This window comes from Neodiprion virginianus, chromosome 5 (genome assembly GCF_021901495.1).
Source record: "Neodiprion virginianus isolate iyNeoVirg1 chromosome 5, iyNeoVirg1.1, whole genome shotgun sequence".
NCBI classification, from domain to species: Eukaryota; Metazoa; Arthropoda; class Insecta; order Hymenoptera; family Diprionidae; genus Neodiprion; species Neodiprion virginianus.
In genome coordinates this window covers 18799225-18819926 of record NC_060881.1, presented here as the reverse complement: position 1 = coordinate 18819926, position 20702 = coordinate 18799225, and the positions used below count along the sequence as shown (strand labels likewise).

General features: G+C 36.4%; 5 protein-coding genes and 1 long non-coding RNA gene across 10 annotated transcripts in view; 3 read left to right on the top strand and 3 right to left on the bottom strand.

Moving 5' to 3' along the window:
* Positions 1–1355, top strand: part of LOC124306166 (uncharacterized) — a 53929-nt gene extending 52574 nt beyond the window's left edge. For both annotated transcript variants that reach the window (XM_046766475.1, XM_046766474.1), the window contains exon 9: positions 1030–1355. In XM_046766475.1, the coding sequence (XP_046622431.1) occupies positions 1030–1129 (100 nt within the window). In that variant the 3' untranslated portion in view covers positions 1130–1355. The remainder of the gene's footprint in view (positions 1–1029) is intronic.
* Positions 1356–1613: 258 nt separating this feature from the next.
* Positions 1614–2148, bottom strand: LOC124306184 (uncharacterized). The gene is made up of 2 exons (XR_006908548.1): positions 2030–2148; positions 1614–1805 (listed from the first exon to the last, which is right to left on the bottom strand). It is a non-coding gene; the product is annotated as an uncharacterized LOC124306184 (long non-coding RNA).
* On the top strand, positions 2129–6288 carry LOC124306177 (isoaspartyl peptidase/L-asparaginase-like). Its single transcript, XM_046766490.1, has 3 exons — positions 2129–2868; positions 4615–5294; positions 6227–6288. Exons 1-2 carry the CDS (start codon positions 2605–2607, stop codon positions 5290–5292), a joined length of 942 nt encoding a protein of 313 aa, XP_046622446.1. The 5' UTR covers positions 2129–2604; the 3' UTR covers positions 5293–5294; positions 6227–6288.
* Positions 5556–9357, bottom strand: LOC124306167 (jerky protein homolog-like). The gene is made up of 4 exons (XM_046766476.1): positions 9278–9357; positions 7402–7730; positions 5995–7086; positions 5556–5907 (listed from the first exon to the last, which is right to left on the bottom strand). Exons 2-4 carry the CDS (start codon positions 7718–7720, stop codon positions 5738–5740), a joined length of 1581 nt encoding a protein of 526 aa, XP_046622432.1. The 5' UTR covers positions 7721–7730; positions 9278–9357; the 3' UTR covers positions 5556–5737.
* Positions 9358–9436: 79 nt separating this feature from the next.
* On the top strand, positions 9437–15245 carry LOC124306164 (protein O-mannosyl-transferase TMTC4). Of its 2 annotated transcripts, XM_046766467.1 has the most exons (12): positions 9437–9708; positions 9876–10101; positions 10542–10725; positions 11042–11221; positions 11495–11755; positions 11839–12038; positions 12815–13201; positions 13854–13961; positions 14038–14179; positions 14567–14681; positions 14799–14981; positions 15069–15245. In XM_046766467.1, exons 1-12 carry the CDS (start codon positions 9672–9674, stop codon positions 15188–15190), a joined length of 2145 nt encoding a protein of 714 aa, XP_046622423.1. In that variant the 5' UTR covers positions 9437–9671; the 3' UTR covers positions 15191–15245. The 2 variants fall into 2 exon arrangements, with proteins under 2 accessions (XP_046622423.1, XP_046622424.1); XM_046766468.1 differs by lacking the exon at positions 15069–15245 and having other exon boundaries at positions 14567–14700; positions 14799–14937.
* LOC124306176 (snRNA-activating protein complex subunit 3) lies at positions 12885–19421 on the bottom strand. Of its 3 annotated transcripts, none has more exons than XM_046766489.1 (6): positions 19057–19421; positions 17404–17602; positions 17061–17288; positions 16550–16791; positions 15538–15837; positions 12885–13068 (listed from the first exon to the last, which is right to left on the bottom strand). In XM_046766489.1, the coding sequence occupies exons 1-5, from the start codon at positions 19257–19259 to the stop codon at positions 15582–15584; spliced, it is 1128 nt and encodes a 375-aa protein (XP_046622445.1). In that variant the 5' UTR covers positions 19260–19421; the 3' UTR covers positions 12885–13068; positions 15538–15581. The 3 variants fall into 3 exon arrangements, with proteins under 3 accessions (XP_046622445.1, XP_046622444.1, XP_046622443.1); XM_046766488.1 differs by having other exon boundaries at positions 12885–13173; positions 17016–17288; positions 19057–19420; XM_046766487.1 differs by having other exon boundaries at positions 17016–17288; positions 19057–19418.
* Between the last annotated feature and the right edge of the window lie 1281 nt (positions 19422–20702).

Below are 20702 nucleotides of genomic sequence, written 5' to 3'. Positions count from 1 at the left end.
TGAAACTTGTATTTCAAACATTTTTCTATCAAATACGTTGCTCACAAAATATTCTGGTGTGTCAATTTAAATGAGACACCCTGTATATATACACATATATATAAACATGTATATGACTAATGATATATATATGATAATATTTATTAGATCAAGTTAACTAATTTGCTGCAACATCCTAAATGGTACGTGATATTACACGAATATTTCAACGATTTCATCGTATGAATTGGACGAAGAGTAAGAATTTAATTGATACACAAAATGACGTTAAATAGTTATTTCAACGCGATTTTTACATACAATTAAACTGATAATTCATATTTCCCGCACGTGTTGCCAGCTAAAAATTATGAAAAAAAATTTAGCAAAATCAAATACAACATCTTCGTTCTCCAAGCCGACGATATCATGTATTTGTGGTCGTCGCTATGATTTCGAGATGACTGAAAATGACAGCGTATATATTTTATTTCACTGTGATAATATTTACGATACCTTGAATAGCATTACGGTGTGCCAAAAAAAGATTTAAGATGTCTCAACGTTTATGGGCGAATATCTCTTAATCGGTTAGAGTTAGGAAAATTCTTTCTCAGTACTTTGTTATAGAGCGTGAAATTTCCTATAAGAATCTGTATTTAAATAGTTTACAAGTCAAGCCGTTTATGATTCAAAAAAATTCGAAAATTTTCCGATTTTTTACGTGTTATTTAAATGAAAAATGCGAAAAATAAAACGAGTAGTTCTAAATATCAATATTGAGAGCTCGTATTTGGCCAATATATTCTATTTGACATGCTCTACGAAAATTTTTATGCACGCTTGAAAATAAAATATATCTACGTAACCTCGTCGGTATGTGTGATTATAAATTTCTTTTGAGCTCGAGAGTCTATCAAAGATATTGAAACTGTACATTACATTTCCATCATATTTTGGTACGGGGTTTGAAGAGAAACAGAGACGTACTATACTACCGTAAGACTCATACGCGATTACCTGATTTTTATATTTAATGCATTTATATAGGAACGGAAGATGCATCACTAGAAGTGTGAAATGCAACGGGATAGATGATTGCGGGGACGGAACGGATGAGAAGCGATGCAGGGACCGATCATTTGCTTGATTAAAACAAAATTTTTTTTCCATTAAACATGTCTCATATACGTATGGGACACCTGAAAAACTTACGAGATATATTACATACGATAATTATGTGTGCATTGCATGTTCAATTGCGGCAATTGATGATAGAATGAATGTCGAGAAAATTGAGAATTAGTTGAGAATTTGTACTATACTGTATTCAGCATTATATAGAGAAACGTATTATTAATATATTATTATACATATATTATATATATTAGACAGTATGGAAACCCTGTGAACAAATTGTTCAAAAAAGTGTATTTCACTTATCATCCTAGACTCTTTCTTCTCTGTAACAATTCCCGTCTCTGAATTCATTTTCCAAAAGTCATTTTGTCGAATTTTTTTTTGTTAAGCCTGCATTTGTGGCCACATCGAAAAATTCTAATTATTAATTCGCCTAAAAACATTTGGTCAGTATTGGTTGTTGCGGAATTTGATTTATAAACAATCAGAGAGTGTTAAGAAGATTTCTTTAATATTTTCTCTAGTTACACTTGTTTCTGTGACTAATTTGACGATTGAATATATTTATAGTATCAGATGCAAGTCAAACGCCTTTTAAATCGGGATGAAGATGGCGCATTTGATAAAAACGATGCCTTCTTTACTTGGTGAGGTGCATACTGGTAAAAGTCCATATCGTCGAAGCACTGAAAAGCACCGAAGTATGAGGAATGAGCATTGGGTTGATATTAAAGAATGGAAAAAGAATTACGGACGAAATTAGTTGCTCGCACTTACAGTTATTCTGTTTGGCGGTGGTTCCCGGAGCATCAGGATCCATAATTGTATGTTTGGTCATATTTGATTTGGTTTCAGTGTATCAAAATATAGAGCTAAATGATTTTTCTCGGTGTAAAAATTTGACACTCACTTGTATTATATGGTTCATGTTGACAGTGGACGGCAGAGTAGAGTTGGCAAAACACCATTGAGGAAAAAACTATGGCGACGATGAATTTCATCTCAGAATAAGTTAAAGTACATCCGTAGAAACTTCTCAAAGATTAGCTCAACTCGGGAATTCCGTATAATTTATACACAATTCACGACCTTCGAATGCGTTGATCGGGTTGACACAAGTGCAATTCCAGTAAACGAATTCACTGAAAAAACAATGTGATTAAGATGAAAATAACACGACTGTCAGAGCAGATGTATGTACTTATTAATATTATATTTAGCGCGCATTTTAACGATTTCATTTTTCTAAGTAAAATAAAATTCATTCGATCGATTCGCTCTATAACCAAAAGACTAAAAATTGAGTCAAACTGTACAAGTGATTCTAATCGCCTAAATTCACACCGTACCTCAAAGTCTTCGCGATAATTAAACTCTCAATATGGCAGTTGGTGATTAAAATTTATGATTAACAAAAATTACATCCGAAAAACGGCAGTATTTAACCTGACTGCTGATGCTTAGTTTTTGAAGCGTTGCGTTAAAATGGATCCAGTCATAATAGCGCATGGCGGAATAGAATTTCGGCATTCTGGATCATCGACTAGCCGTAAACAAGTCGCACTAAACAACGCGGTTGTTCAGGGATACGCCGCAATTTGTAACGGAAAATCCTCAGTCGAGGCGGTTGAAATGACGATAAGTATCCTGGAAGATGATCGACACTTCAATGCTGGCTACGGATCAGTTTTCAACGCTGATGGTGAGGTCGAACTTGACGCGGGAATGATGAACGGCACAACCCTGAAGGTAAGTCAGAGTGAGCTCTCTGAATGTTGTCGGTGGCGTAATTCATTCATTGGAAGTTCAATTTTGAAAAAAAGACGGCGGTTTGACGTCGATGAAGTGATCATGAATTGTGGGGTAACGTTCTAATTATGAACGCCTAATTGACTCATATTTGACTCATTATACTGCGGAAAAATGAAGTTGACTAATTTAGAAAGATACAATAATAAGTGTCTGTAAAGCTAATAGTTTACTGTACATATATAACCGGTTAGTATTGTGTTTCAGTTGTCAATTCTCAAAGGATCGAAAATCTGAATTGTTGAATTTCCAAGTGGTGAACATTTCGAATGATTATCAACGTCGAAATTTCAGGAAAGAATGGACCACACCATCTTAATTGCTGTTACAAATGTTTCGTTGTTAGTTAGAATAATTCGAAGTTTTATCCCTTCAATAAGTTGAACTATTAGAAATTTGAATCATTCCCTTGAGATTCACGAGATGGAACACAATAGTCGTCATTCGGAGTTTGCTCAGTTTTGATGATAGGTGCGTAGACTCTAGTCGCTGTAAAAAATGAATCAAAAGTAACCGTCGAAGAACGTAAAATTCGTTAGTACTTTCCCAATTTTTAATATATTATGTTTTGGATATCTTTTCCTGTTCTCTTAGGATCAAACTAGTAGGAAACGCCTAAAAAATGATTAGGAGACAAATGCATACTGTCTTTCAAGTATCGCGGAAAAGATGGCCAACTCCTCTTGTGAATTTATTTTTGCAATACGTGGCGAATCAAGCACTAGAAAAATGTAATCTTTCTGTAAAATTGTTAGAATCAATTTGGTACAATTGCGAAATGGAAAATATTACCGTCGTCATTCAGGAGTCAATCCTCCATTGTTCTGGATGACGTCTTTGAGCTCCTGGGCATCCAATTATTTGTGCAAAGCACTTTGAAATTGACTGTAGGACAAAAAGTTTCTAGACTCTAAAAGGTTCAAGCTGCCGAGGCAAACCTCGTTTCACATTCTTACCGGAATCGTGACTGATTTTCAACAATAATAAAATCAACTACACGAGTAACGAGTGCTAGAAAGAGAACCTTTCGATTGGCGGATATAATTGCAGCTAAAAACGCAACAATTTTCTCATCTGTTAAAAGATGGTCCTGTAATGACGTGCTGGCTATATAGCTACATTTCGGTTCTTTGGTATCCTAATGGCAAAATAGGATTCTAATGATCTGCATTATATTGAATAAAGTATTCCCATAGTCAGTATTCAATTTATGTTTCTGCGACAGCAAATCCCAATACGAGTACATCGTAAGTATTTTCATCTACCTAGTCATACGGCATATTCGAATCGTAATAAACTCGCAATTTTTTTACTCAAACAATAAATGAGTATCAATCAGCCTTGTTCAAATATACTTTTTGTATGCAGATTTTTTCGTACAAAAGCGTCAATCATCAATTGATTGTTTCGCCGAAAAATTATTTCAAGTATATTGTTTACAGTTACGTTTTCTTCATTTAAAATGTAGAACATCTGAGATGTTCATTTCTTATTCTATAAATTCGAAAAACTGAAATATCAATGTTATTGATGGTTTATGAACCATCTTTATTACGATCTAGTGTCGACCTGCAGGGTGATCGTTTCGCGTTCGTTTTCATGGACTGCAAAATCCATCTCACCATGACAATAATTGCTTGCAATGCGGTAATCATTCATGTAAATTTGCAAAAAACAATATTTAAGGTCGGTTCCGTCGGTGCGATTAAGGACGTTGATCATCCGATAACCCTCGCGAAGTACGTGATGGAGTTGACCGAGCATTCGTTACTGGTTGGCAAGGGGGCGCGAAAATTTGCAGCGGGATTAAAAGTTCCGAAGCTTTTTCGCGGCAGCCTCGCGAATTTCCACCTGCAATCAAGAGATCGATGGGATACCGGAAATCCGGAATCTTGCACTGTTGGTGTGGTCGCTATCGACGCCGAGGGACGATGCACCGCCGGATCTTCTTCCGGTGGCGGAAGTGGCAAGATGGCGGGAAGAGTCGGTTCCTCGGCGATAGCCGGTGCCGGTTTTTACGCCGATTCGTCGATTGGCGGCTGCGTCGCTACCGGACACGGAGAATCCATAATGCAGTCCTGCCTCTGCTTCAATCTTGTCGATCAAATGTCGCTTCAGGCAAAATCCGGGCAGTTGGCAATGCTGGCGGTTAAGAATGTCGTCGAAGCCGCCACCAGGCGATTCAAAAAATCAGTTGGAATCGTCGCCTTGGATTGTGACGGAGAATTTGGCGTCGCTTTTTCTGCGCCCAGAATGCCTTGGGCCTACTGTCGCCGAGGGAAATTGCGATTCGGTGCAGAATCCGGCGAAAATTACGTCAGAGATGTGACAGAGGGGTCTAACATATCGGTAGACGTTATCTGACGGTAGAAATATAATACTCATCATTCGTAGTCATTTTCAAGTTATTTTCTGTCTAATTTTGTACTACGTATCAACTTGATGTTACAAAATGGAAGGATAACTACTTGCACTAGATTTTATAAATATATAATTTACTCATAAGAGATCAGCCGATAATACAGTGCGACGCCATATTGCTTGTCTGTACGAAAACGAAAAAATCGTAAAATCGTTACGACGAACGAAATGAATTTCAAACTCATTTTTTTATATTTCAGAATTTTATAGTTCTAAATAATTCCAACGACCATAAATGTACGAAAAATATGGAATGACTATAAATGAATGTAATCGATGAATTATTGTTACTGTTTTCTTTTCGGTTTTGAATTATCAAATCTGTATAAAGCTTTATGACGATCAACAACATAACTTAAACAAAGAATAAATTATACACATCGCGGAACTACGATTTCATTTTTATTGTCAGAGCTCTTCCCTTCAGTCTGTATAAATTGCACATTTCTAGCCCGGTAATACAGTTCGATTTCTTAAAGTAGTGTATCACTCGATTTATGGCGTTGATTGTATCGGTACCCGTGACTTCGTTTTCATCTTCACAGTTAATTTCCTCATCTAAAAAATGCACAGTACATATAAAAATCTAAAGTATTTTGAGTTTTGAAAGTTTTCCATAAAATGTTTTAAAAAAGAGCTTATTACCGTTAGTTTCATCCTCGTTTCGCTGGCATAAAACCATCTGAATGATTTCATCGTCGGTCATTATTGTCGATGATGTAGCTTCCGTATTCTCATAAGCAATCCATTCATCGACTTGATTCTCAGTCAAATTTTTGAACTCATCAATTCGGTGCAGAGCGCAGAGAATTTCGGATGAAGTTATCGTCTGGGATGAAGCGTTCCGCACATTTTGATTCTCCCGAATTACCGGCAGGAGTTTTTCCCAGCACCTACTGATGCTACTTGGACGGATTTCTTCCCACGCGTCATTGACCCAGTGAATGACCTCGCGTAAATTGACTGACCTCAAATATCTGATCACATCTATTCCATCCTCCCGAGCATTGAGGACGGAAGTAACCAGTGCATGCTTGAAGTGGATTTTTAGGGTCTGAAAAATTCCCTGTTCCATCGGCTGCAAGAGTGAAGTAGCAGCCGCACTTACCGGCAGAAAATGTGTTTTTATATCGCCGAAGGATGCTTTGATGGCCAAATGGGAAGACGCGTTATCGACGATCAGTATCGCTGTCATCGGTAAGTTTCTTTCCGTTAAAAATCCGGCTACACGAGTGACGAATTCTTTTTCGAACCATTCGTTGAAAATCTTACGATTCAACCTGGCCTTTTGCTGGCTTGCATAAAATACCGGGAGATTACTCGACTGGATATTTTTGAGAGAGCTCGGTTTTTCCGATCTTCCAATCACCGCCAGCGGCAGCTTTAAACTGCCGTCGGAATTACTGCAAGCCATAACCGTCACATGTTCATTGTTGATTTTTTCCAACCATTGCTGTTCCTCAATTTTTTCCGCGATTATTCGATCCGGCAGCATTCTATAATTTAAAATGGTCTCGTCACAGTTGAATATCTGGCATCTTGATAACGATTTTCTGTTTATTATCTCCGATAGTTCGGTTATATATTGTTCAACTACGTTCGCGTCTGACGGTTTCTTTTCTCCACTTATCGACAACTCTCGAATGCTGTATCGTTTCTTCCACTTACTTAACCATCCATTGCTCGCCGAAAACTTCTTTTTACCATCCAATAGTCTGTTCACGATTCGGGCTTTTGCTGAATGTAATATAATATAATAATATAATAATTACGTAGTAATATAACAGTAATACAATAATAAAAATCCGGTAAAACTCTCGGTTATATGGATAGTTGAAAATTTTGAAACTTCCATGTAGACAAAAATACTAAAAGCACAAAAATTAAGAGATTTACAGAAAGTTAATAATCTAACAGATTTCTTAGTTTTGAGGAGACAAAAGTCGCTGTACCGATATTATTTAGTGATTTTTGGGAAGTTTGTGTCACGCAATTGTACTGAAGATAAAAAAAAAAAAATAATAGATCAAATACGTGGAAGAAAATGTTCACCTTTCAAAACAGGCCCAGTAATAGGAATTCCTAATATCCTATTTTCATTGTACCAAATGAATAATGCCTCTCCCAAATGCGGGTTATCTTCGGTGCGTATTTTTTTATGGCTTGAACACGTGTTATTCTTGCTCCAAAATTCCCTCAACTTGTCTTCATCGTGTATCCATTTTCTCAAGGTACTTTCACCGATATTATATTCTTGGCAAATGGCGTACCTCGATTTGTTCCCACATTTGATGTTGTTCAATATGTCAATCTTCTGCTTCAGTGTAAAATTGTTCAATTTTCGTTTGGTTGAATTACCGTCGCAGTCCATCACTGCAACACTATACTGCTTGGTTCAGATCATCAGATCTGATGGTAAGAGGTAAATAACGAAAATACTACACAATATATGTCCGCAAACAAATGGTAGACGATATCCGCTCCCACAACGAGAGCTCTCTTAGCGAAAGCTAACTGTGTTCAGGTATATCAAAGGTCAGTGGTGGCCATTTTAAATGCCCAAAGCTATATTCTGAGATGAAAACATTGGTCTCTACAGTCCTACTGCTTCTTGACCGACAAAAGTTACGTATACTATAATTGTTTGAAATGTTCGTCATTCAAGAGATGAAAACAGTGCCGAATGCAGATGAGGTAATTGGTGAAATTGAGGGTATGCTCATTTTACATGCGTGGTAAATATATGTACATCATTGTTTTGAAGTTAAATCTACAGCGATCATGGCAAGATTTACAAATCTGATAATAAGAGTTACAAACCAATAGTAAGAGTTACAATATGCTTAGGTAGATTTACCACAATTGATGTAGATTTGACCCCAAAAAAGTGCTGTCCATATATGCAACACAGCGGATGTGAAATCTACATGACATTTTTTTCGTGTTTAATTGTGATGAAACAAGGCGGCTATTCTTTTGATAGTCTCCATAAAAATTGATATATTTTGCTTATTTTTGAGCCTGGTGACAATAACAGAAGGAAAAACCCAGTTTTTCGCAATGTTAAGCATCTAATAGAAAATACAAAGCACAAATTTCATTACCATTTACGTAAATGTTTAAGAATGAGCATATCTGAAAATTGAATTGTCGGTTGTATTCAAGCCTAAATTAAGTTGGGCGAATTAATCACAATCCTAAACAACAAAGCACTAAAAACTTTTTCCCAGTGAACACTAGAAAATAATCATTTATAAATGCCAATGTACATTTTTACGTAAATTTATACAGCAAACTCCTATTTTCTATTCTGTATAAAGTGCAAAGACTTATGAAATCTTCGGAATTTCCGAACTTGACTGACGAGAACGTCGGACGTAAACAATTAACATGTGCATTATGTGCAAGTTAGTTAATAATCTTCGGAGAATTAAAAAGCAGGCATTTTGACATCAGGAATTGTTTTGTTGTGTCGATGTGTGGGAATATCTTGACGTTCCGTAATTATTCTACATTTTAAAAACTATCTAAAACAAGTAAGATGAGTCGAGAAATAATTTGAAGAACTGCAATGATTATTACAGCCTCGGTCGGTCAAGACGGAGTTTTGAATTCTGTTGTTGCGAGGTCATTGTCTTAAGAGTTTGCAATAGTGTCTTGGTCCATGAACTTTATCAATTGCTCATTTTTAATTTTTTTCATACGCATTTTTGCGCAATAGTATAAATAACCAGGTGGATAAGAGTAGAACTATTCCATGCCCTTAAATAAAGATCTCAAGAACCAACGTTTTTGGAAAGGGACTTGGAATCTTCAATAAAAGTAAAAAAAAAAAAGGATGTCACCGAATATTCCGTAAGCCGTATGCAGAATCAAAGACCTATTCCATGGCATCCGTGCACTTGCGCTTTGGCATGTGGTATCTAACCTTGTATCTCTTATTACAGTTGAAACTGCTAAAGCTGCGCAAGAGCCACGATAACAGATGTCGATAGTAGGAGCAGAATCTCCTTTACATCTTTGAACCGAGTAACATAAAAGGCACCTGTGAGATGTGTGCGCGAAAAAATAGTGAAAATTAAGTCAAATATATGGTATAATACAGAGATTCAAAACAGTCCTTAAAAGATAATCGGCAAGCGCTATGCGACATAAAACTAAGTATAATTTACTCACTTGTAGCAGTAAGCGTGTTCTACTGGCTGATTGCAAAAAAATTTAAACACACCGATTCAATATCAATACGCAAATGAAAATAGCTGTAGCAATTTAATGAGAAATAAATAGTCGATAAAAAAGAAAGAACAAAAACGATTTGAATTATGACAAAACAGAAGAAGGATCTCAAAGGATTTCAAGGTAATTCCATAAACTTACTAGATAATACAAAAATGATCTTATACATAATGTTAAATGTATTATACTTGTAACATTATCAATTTTTCAAACAAAAAATAACAGTCACACCAACCATAATTCAATTACTCATTACAAATGCATTACAAAATTGTACTTTATTCTTTTAGACATTTCTCTTCCAATTGCGATAATTCTGGTGATCGCCGCTTCTCTGTGTTTTGCAAATTCATACGACGGTGAATTTGTATTCGACGATTCTGAAGCCATAGTGACAAATGAAGACGTCAAGGATGCTCCGATGTACAAAATATTTGAGAATGATTTCTGGGGGACAAAGTTGTCACACAAACAGAGTCACAAATCCTATCGCCCTCTGACGATACTCACATTTAGGCATGCTTTTATTATTTTAATCTTGCATAATTTTATCTCTTTTCTACGCGGCGTTTTTTTGTTTTTTAATTAAAATTACAAGATGTAAGAAAGTCTGCTGATTTTTTGGCAATGAAATATTAATGTAAAATCAACAAATTGAGGATGAAGAAATTCATGATGAGTGTTTCAGTTACGATAGATTCAATGATCCCTATTAAAAAAAAGTGTTATTTGAAGTAAGAATACACATTGAAATTTCATAGAAAATTTTAAAAACAGAATCATCATTGTGTAGATGGATTAGAACAAATAATTTGTTTGAATTAATATTACCCACAATTTGATGAAACGTCTATATTTTTGTCTTATTTTTTAACATTCGAAAATGTACGCTATTATGTTTCTATTCGAGACACCAAGAAGAGCTGAAATCAAACTGTTAAATTCTGATTTTTCAGGCTTCATTATCTCTTCAGAGGATATTTAGATCCCAGAGACTTTCATACAGTAAATGTGATACTCCACATTCTGGTTTCTGTTCTCACTTTATTCCTATACAACACATTGCTCGGTGAGAGTTCTGGAAATGTAGCTTTCTATGCTGCGATGTTGTTTGCTGTGCATCCTGTTCACGCAGAGGCGGTAAGCCGTTTCTCAATATTTTCCACCATGTTTCGAAACAATATTGCGCTACAAATTGCAACAAAAAGTGCTATTCACATTTATTTGACATGTCTGATTTTTCTAGCTATCCACAAATTTTCATCAAGTTTTTCTACCTAATCCACGATCTCAAATTAGTCCAGAATTAAATGAGATCAAGCTTCGATATTAATATGATATTCAGTTAATGGCAATAGTTGAAATAAGAGCACAGCAGATGTGATTAAAAAATGAAGTATAGTTTGCTCCTTTTTTGAATTACGCCAAGCTTTTCTCACAGTTGAGATATTTTCAGGTAGCAGGTATCGTCGGAAGAGCAGACATGCTTTGCGCACTGTTCATGTGGATATCAATTTTGTTATACCGCAAGTCTATATTCGCTGCAGGATCGTTCACCAAATGGATGAACATGACTCTGAGTATGTTATGTATAATGACGTCGATGCTTTGCAAAGAAACTGGGATAACTGCGATTGTAAGTGTGATTGCACTCTTTACGGTACCTTAATAAGAATGAATGGGTCATTTTGTTTAAATCGAAACTTAGGAACATAAAAAAAACTGTTTAAAAACTGTCTAATAGTGATATTCATGCCGATGATGGTTGAGATCATATAGTAGAGATGTGGTTTAGTTTCTTGCTGAACAGTACAAGAAATTCATTTTTATAGACTAAAAGACTGCTTTTTCTGTTTGTCAACAATACGGTTTAGAACATTTAATTTCCAACTCCGTTTTTTGATTTAAGGGCATATGCTGTGTTTACGATCTAGTCGTCGTCAATAAGTTATTACCAATTGATATGGTGAGGTGTCTGAGACAGATGTGTTCAGACGAGACAAAACAGTCTTTGGCAGTAAATTACGGGGCTCTGGTCGGGCGCATTAAGACGCTATCGATAGCCGGATTTTTCCTGCTCTTACTAAGATTCAGTATAATGGGATTTTCCCCGCCGCGTTTTCAGCTAGTTGATAACCCTGCTTCTTTCGTCGAACCATTACCAATGCGCGTGAGTATCTGCGTCTCACAACTTTATTGCAATAATAACGATGCAAATGCTCGTAAAATAACATTATGATAATTTTTCAAAAGGTACTTAACTTCAATTATATATATAGCCTGAATGCATGGTTACTCCTCTGTCCTGAATGGCTCTCTTTTGACTGGGCGATGGGCTGCGTTCCACTAATTCATGGTTTGGACGTGAGGATCCTTGCTGTTTTTGCTTTGTGGATCGTTCTCGGATCTTTCTGTTACTATGTTTCGTCCGAAAAACATAGCGAACAGTTAAGGTACACTTTTTTTTATCCTTTACACTCATTCAATGTATTCACGACTTTATTGAATAACAATTTTTGCCAGATACAATTTTTTCTCCCTTCTCAACTCACAAAGTTGGGAAGATACTCTTTTTCAAGTAATTGATTAATCAGCCTTTTCGATTGATCGTTCTTTCAATTAATTGATCGTTTTAAATACTCGTGCATTCGATCAATCGTTTAATTGGTCTTTTCAATTAATCGAATCTTTTAATCGAGTTTTTTCAATTGATTGGATAATCGACCTTGCGGTTAATTAAATTCTCCGATAAACCGATTTATTGTATTTTTAAACCAGTTCGTTTGGTGATTAGTTGAATAATCACGCAGGCTTAGACTCTATTTTTGACACGAAAAAATGCCATTTTTAAAAACAATATACAATGTAATTCAACAACACAGTAAAAATCAAATTGACTTTCAGAATCAAACCATCATATTACAATTACAGAATATCCGATTCAAAGACGTTGACTTTCTGATATAGTTTAAAATATCTTAAAAACAATTTGTCACATCTCAATTATGAAGGTTCATTCGTTTCGGGACAAAATAACTTGCGAATGACAAAGGAACTGATTGAAAATTTGTCAGACAAAGGCTAATTCAGTTTGAAGACCTCCTCATACTCCAAAAACTAATTAACACTGATTTTTAATAATCTATCCTTCGCAATGCGTAAACAATTACAAACAAATTTATCTCCCAACGTCAGAGTTCACAGGATCAATCCTCTTCTTGTTTTTCAGCCCCACTATAATGGGACTAGCTTTACTGATGATCCCGTTCCTCCCAGCGACAAACTTGTTTTTCAAGGTGGGTTTTGTTCTTGCGGAAAGGACGCTGTACATACCTTCGGCAGGTTTCTGCCTGCTATTTGCGATCGGTTTTCAGCGTCTGATAGAGCAATGCAATGGCTGTAGCAGAACACTTTTGTCGCTGTATTTCGTTCTGCTGGCAGTCTTCTTTGCACGTTCCTGGATCAGAAGCGCCGAGTGGAAAACTGAAAAAACGTTATTCCGATCAGCTTTGAACGTCTGTCCGTTAAATGCAAAGGTTCACTACAATGTCGCCAAGAATGCTGCGGACAAGGGCGATTCGGCTCATGCTGAAATTGAGTACAATGAGGCTCTAAGGTGTGATTCGATTTGTTATGAAGTATTCTATTCGAAAGACAGGAGCAATTAAAAAATTTTAAAGCAAAGAGCTTCAAACTGTTTTAAACTCGGGGTCTTGACCCATTTAAGAATACTTACAATGATTCCAGTTTTTCGTAAAACATCGGTTCGAATTGAAATTATTTGTGATGTAATCGTTCTAATGTTAGAAAGTGCGCTGTTGTCAGCTAGGACCTTAAAGCACGTGCTACTGGAGGTAGCTTCGCGTGACCAGAAAGTGTAGCGGAGGAGAGAGAGAGGTATATGTCCGTTATAATCTGTCTCGCTCTACACCTGATCGAGTGAGAGAGACGGAGCAGCTCGAATATATATCTGTCTCATCACTTTGGCTGCAGTTTTCACGAGGTTGACGGGATGGGTAGCTACCTCCGGTAAAGTATATGCTCTAAGGCTAGCACCGATAAATGATAATTGAATAATTTGCAAAACACGACCTCAAAGTCTGTACGATAGTTATTCAGCTCTAGCTGATCAGAGCACACTTTCTGACATTATCAAGATCATTTTATGAAAAACGTTAAATCGATGTGAAGTTTTGAGAAAAAACTATTCCGATTCTCGTAAATACTCTTAAACCGGTTACGTGATGGCGCAATTTTTTGTTTTTCAGACTTCATCCTGAATATGCTCAAGCTATGAATAATTTGGGTAATTTGCTCAAGGATCGACAGAGATATTATGAAGCGGAAAAACTACTCAAGAGAGCCGTAGAAATACAGTAGGAAAAAAAAAAAAAAGAACAGAAGTGAAATCTTTCGACGGAATTAACGTCTTTGACTGATTATAAATTTCAGATCGGATTTCGCGGCGGCTTGGATGAATTACGGAATCGTATTGGCAGCGTTAAAGAAACCTGAGGAATCGGAGAAAAGTTATTTAACTGCTCTTTCTCACAGATCGAAATACCCAGATTGCTATTACAATCTTGGGGTCTTGGTAAGAATGTTTTAGCAACTGTTCAAACATCTTTTCCTTTTCTTTTCAAAGCTTTGAGTGACCGAAATTTCAAGAAAATTATTTACGCACTTTTATTATACACACGATTGTTTCTCTATTCATAATCAATTTTTTTTTTTCCCAGGAGTATTTGAACAGTTTTCGATTATTCTTACGAAAATTACCCTTAAAAAAAAAAAAAAAAAAACTCATATTATTCAAGAGTGGTCAGAATTATTTTCTTGAGAAAAGTTTTTTAATAAGTAGAAATTTTATTTAGCCGAAAGTTGTACTTAAAATTCTGTTTAAATTAGACTAATTTGATTACCGCTCGAATCAATGAAGTTATCCAATGTATCATCTGGATAAATGATTGTTTGTTTTCAGTATTTGGAACAAAGACAATATGACAAGGCCTTGATGGCCTGGGAAAATGCGACTAGACAAAAACCAAATCATAAACGCGCATGGACGAACATGATTTTATTGCTGGACGATTTAGGCAAGAATTGAACACAAAAGTATAGAGAAAAGCGATATGGATAAAAAAAATCGGAATTATATTGTGTATAAATATTTGTCACAAATTACATTTTCTTTCAATATTCTACTTACTCAGGATATGGAGATAAAGCGTTATCAGTTGGTAATAAAGCGTTGAAGTATCTGCCAGAAGAGGCTTCGATATATTTCAATATCGGTAACATACTTGGTAAGGCGGGCAAGTTCGAGGAAGCAGAGAAGCAATTTAATCACGCAATTTCGCGGGATTCGTCAAATCCAAACTTCTACACAAATTTGGGTGAGTGATTTGTGCGGAATAAATAAATACAACAGAAAAATTACCAAAAACAGAAAGATAATGAGGCCTGATTCAATTTTCAATCAGGTGTCCTTTACCACCGATGGAACAAGCACCGGAAAGCGGAAAGAATGTACAAAAAAGCCTTAGGAATAAATCCCAATTTGCAAAGCGCAAGAGATAACTTGAAGAAGCTAAGAATCGGATGATTTTTTTATTTATTGAAACGATGTATTAGACGTAAATAAAAGCAAATTTACGCGATTTGGGTTATTGTGTTGATTTAAAAACTCAATTTTTGACAAGGCTGAAATTAGTAACTAAACGTCAAATGGAAATGATTGTTAAAAGATTTGTTAATTAATTTGACGGAGTCAAGTTACCAAACTGTGAGAACGACTCACTATATCACTGTTTCATAAATTCCAGATTAATGATAGTTTCGAAATACTGATTTTTTTTTAAAAAATCCTTAGTTATATAAATTTCACGATCTTCAACTTCGCTTTTTGTCTCAAAGATTGCCTCGAGCAAAAATGAATGAATGTAAGCTTACCCAAATAGTTATATACTTCGAGAACATGGTAGCTGGATTTCTCTTCAGTCCTGAGCAACGTCGCCGAAAGGCACAGGATAAGCCAAGAAATTTTCAATCTTTTTACCGTCGATGTAATTGAAGGAGTGAAAACAAGTTGTGCAAAAGTAACAAGGATCGTGCGGCAGCCTGTCGTTGTGCGTCGTTATCCAGGATGCTGCGAACACTCCACAGACCATGCAATACTTCGTCGAACTCGCTCGCATTCTGTGGATCCTTGGGTAGCTGGATATGGTCAAATTGTCCGATGGGCCGATCAGCCTAAGGATATTAAAAATGGAATGAAAAGATTGATTTTCGATGAGAACGTTTCAAAGAACGAAGCTGTTTGAAAAGAACTTTGCAATAATGGAGAAACCAGAACTTAGGTAACTAAATGTGATTGAGGAAAACTGAAGGCCCAAAATCAATATTTTAAATGTGATAATAGTGTAGTAAATTTGTTCAAGTTCACTTCATGATGGCTTGTTTACATTCAGAAAATTATTTTCTTCAAATTCACTGAAACAGATTGGATTTTCTTTTTTTGAACGGTTGATTCAAATATTGCAATTTGTTGATCAACGTATAATTCAATATTTAACAATACCTACAAGATGAAAAAAAAAAACATAGTACTTTCGTCACTTGTATAAAATAATAATCTTCTGAATAAAACGAGCCATCGTAAAGTGAAATCGAACGAATTTACTAGACTTTTAACAATATTGAAGTGATTTGAAGTGCAGCATTGATGTGTAATTTTTTTTTTCATTCTTACATCATAAACAGATCTCACCTTACTAATGCAATAATTTGATAAATATTTAATTTACAATCATCTCGTAATAAAGTTAATAACAAGTATTATCTTCAAAAATAAATTGATGTGCTATTCATCGAATGACATAGAAAAAAGTAGACGATACTTCTTTTTCTCAACCACATCAAAGTGAATTCATAGAGCTAATGAAAATTGCAATTTCCAATTCACCTGGCGTCAGAAAACACAAGCAAATGCTCACAGGTTCCTTGATGCTGGTAGACCCAAGGGTAGCCAAATTTCACAGAGAGCGAATTGATGGTGACGCTTTCCATTGATGCAGTTTTGAATGGTCCCAAATTCCGTTTCTTCGCCCATTCTCTGATCACTTCGCTGTTGTCCATGTTACTCGGGTCACGAAAATCGTTGTAAAATGTGCTTTCGATGTAGAAAAATCCGGATTTATAAACTTCCTGGAAATAAAGGTACAAAAATATTGTACGATGGATAGAAAACGATCGATTTGAGAATGTTACATTGAAGATTTCTGTTGGAGATAATGAGAACAAGGAACATTAGAATTGGATCAAAAATACCAGATTATGCATTTTGAAGATGCTAATTGTAAAATAATTTTCTCAAATCGTTTTTTCTTATCTCCCAAGTTTTGATTCATAGTTAAGAAATAACTGCTCACTTTAGCCTGTGGCTGTCTTGCCCCAGCATCTGGGTTAGCACTAACTTCTTTAGCTATGGATAAATCCGATGTGCACGATATGATGTCCCTGAGTTCAGCCAATGTTTGCGATCCAAGGATAGCTACAATGTGAGTGGTGAATATTTTGGACACGTAGACACTGCTCAGTCGATGCTGATGCACGAAAGGTGCATAAATTCGCACAAAGACAAGCATCTCGTTTCCCGGCTCCATTAAAGAGTTGCATTTGAATGTCTCGACCTTTTCTGGTTCCTGTAAATAATTGTATTACAAGAAGAGCATTTTAAAGCAAACAAGAAACTTAACATTTTCTAAGTTATAGTAAAAGAATTTTGAATTTTCGATAAAAGGATATCGATTGACTCACTATGCATATCTCGCTTCTATATTTTAAATTGTGGACAAATGGTCGCTGAGGCAATCCTATTCTCTCTTTGAGTTTCGTCAGTGTTTCGAGATTAACGTCTTTCGGTATCTCTTTCACTTCATACGTCCCTTTGCGATTGCCCAACCTTGTGTCATCGTATTTCTCAAAACTTTCACCAGGTATTGTCAAATTTTCAATGCTGCAAAAAATTCACGCTCAAATCTTGGTCACATATTCGAAAGCTTACGATTTTACATTCTCTTCTCATCTAAAACTGACAAAATGTTGTGCGAAATGCAATTTCTAAGAATTTAGAAATCGTGCTGTTTATCGGGAAGACTTGATAGAAAAGTTTATTTTCTTATAGCAAGCGTTTAAACACTCTCAGGAGTGTTTGGAATAAATTGGTCATACAGTAAGCTTTTAATACAATATTGTGTGAAGGTGAGAGAACTGTTCAATAGCTCTGAAGTTGATTGAGGTGATTATTTTCATGTATTCAACTTGTCAGAACTTCTAGAGTTCTTAAGACATCAATTCGAAAATTGTAATGCAAAATTTAAGTCTGTACGCAAGGCTTGTATACTCTGTCCGGTAACAGATCAATACACTTACAAAGCCAAATTCAAAGCCAGTTTGATCAGATCCCACCCAATGCGCTGCTCATTTTACCCACTCCAGGTTACCGAACTGGTCTCAGCTGGCCAAACGCGACTACTGCCGACAAGGGTAACCCTGCTACTCAAACCCAATGGTTAATTTCAAACCGAATGGTTTATTTGAAACCGTCGAGGGCCAGTCGTTACAAAGTAGCGACTGAGTTCGGACTTGTGAAATTTCAAGTGCAATGAGATCATTGTTATAGAGCATAGATCTTTGGTGCAGGACATGAACGTACGAAATTATAGGTACGATACTATGTAGCGAGCTCCGCTATCTCCCATTCCGCCCAATCCTGCACACGGCTATGATGATCTCTCACCGGATAGAGTATAATTTTTATGTGCAATACCTGTAAAGTTAAAACTTGCCAAAAAAGCTTTTATTGATTCTCTGCAGATATTTAAATTGCCAAGAGCTTCAGGTCATATTCAATTTGTTCTAGAGAAGTTTTTTAAAAGGTGAAAAAATTGAGAAACAAATGAGTTTGACTCGGGATTCATGTTTCATTTAGTTGAATTGCATTTTAATTTGTAATGAATACTTGAACTATTTGATAATTTAATATAATTCAATTAGGTTTTCACACGTCTCAGAAACTTGAATATATATAATTTTTTCTACAGTACAACAGCAGAGACAATGTAAACAATACTGTTGTCACTAAATGATGTTTACTATCGAAAAATTTCATTACAATTTTATTTAAGCTATTCAATCATTTTTTGATTAATCTAAGAAACGAAATTGCTCTGAAGTTAAATTTAATATTAGTTCAAGTTAGTTAGGGGTAAGATGTTGTATCACGTTAGGTTAGAATTGGGTTAATTTTCGAATCGGGATAAGTTAGAATCAAGTTGGATCTTACATTGGGTTAGATTAGTGCACTGAACTCTATGAAATTTCAGTGGATTAGTGTTGGGAGCAAATTTTGAACAAGATTAGGGCAAGTTACATTTAAGGATTCTAACCATTCAAATTGCGTTTGATTACCTGCAATATTCGGATAAAACTGCAAAGTCTTCATCGTTTACATCCATCTGCATTATTTCGAGAATCCCAGCTTTTTCATTTCTGTTTGACCTTAGTTCTGCCAAACTTTTGAGATTAGTTAGATCGTTGTATTCTTTGAAGTATTTTGCCAAGTCCAGCGTCTCAGAACTGGTCTTGTTGTAGAATCCGTAAACCTCATCCATTATTTAAAACTCACTGTTGCTGTTTCCTGATTATTTTTCTCCTTATTATTTCGAAAGGATTGATAACTACCGTTGACTGAAGAATATAAAGACGGATATCCCTCGGTAAATTTTTGTGACTAGTTTACGGCGGGCAAGTGGGCCCAGTGGGCCTGGGAACGTAGGAGGGTTCTGCTCTATCGACTCTACCTAACGGGCTCGCACCAACATTCGTAGCAGCGAAAGTAGTGTCGGTATGGAAGTTTGAGATTGAGTCAGTACAAAGTTAGTACGTAAGACTACTTGTCGACTGCTACTTAGAAATGTCGATCAGCTCAATCATCCCCGTAAGAAGACGCGTAACCGCGTCCACCGCCAACCGCCGCAATAACCTCGGAGCGCCACGAACCACCATCGTCCTTGTCCACCTAGTCCACGTCCGCCTCCGCCGCGCCGCCGTCGTATCCCACGTCGTCCTCATCCTGCTTGACCGCCACCGATCATTTCCAACCACCACCAAACGCTTTCTTACCCCTACAGCCGCCGCCAAACCCTCCAGCCACCTCCTGCCACCGACAAACACCTCCTACCACCCCCTGCCGACTCCTACCGCCATCACAGACCACCTTCTACTACCTCCTACCACCTCCTACCAGAGCCGACCACCTCCTATCATTTCCGAACACCTCCAACCACCTCCGACCACCACCGAACACCTTCGTCCTTCTTCGTCCTCCTCGACCCCCTGCTGCTCTATGTATTCTAAAACATTATTATTCATAACTATTCCGAAAACTTCTCATTTGCTCTCTCGATCTTGAATTTTCGTAGGCATAGAATCGAAACGCTGTTTTAGTTAGTCGCAAGTGAAGTATCTACGTTGGGTAGATAAGCAGAATTGTTTTTCGAAATGTGTTCGTTTGGAGAAAAATTCAGAGTAACTGTGATACATCACGGATGCGCTAATTTTGATCAAGATGAAATGCTCCGTATTTGAGACAGTATTTAACGCAGTGTCCTGATTTGGAAAACCTAAGAAGGTGATTGTCGGCGATTCTTTTTTTTTGATAGGAAGAGAAAGAACGAAGCTTCTTAAAACTTCGAGTGTATTTTAACACACATTTGAAAGGTATGAGCAAAAATTGTTATCATCTAACTGTCGCAGAACGGCAGCGTTATTAGCAAATCCGTTAACTGAAGAATATATGTCTTTAGTCAAAGGCTGACCATCGAAGGACCTAGCCGCTTGAATTGGCAGGAAAGATACGTGCGTATTTCTTGTCTGTAGTGTGTAAATTTATATCGTGATACATCTTGTCATATCATGCATGATACATCATACATCATACACATAGTATTATAGTTCAAAACCATAGTTTGGATGATCGGATTTTCAGAAAGTGATGTCACCCTAAATTTTTTTCTCTTGACGTCATCATTGTGCAGTAATCAGCTAGCCGAATT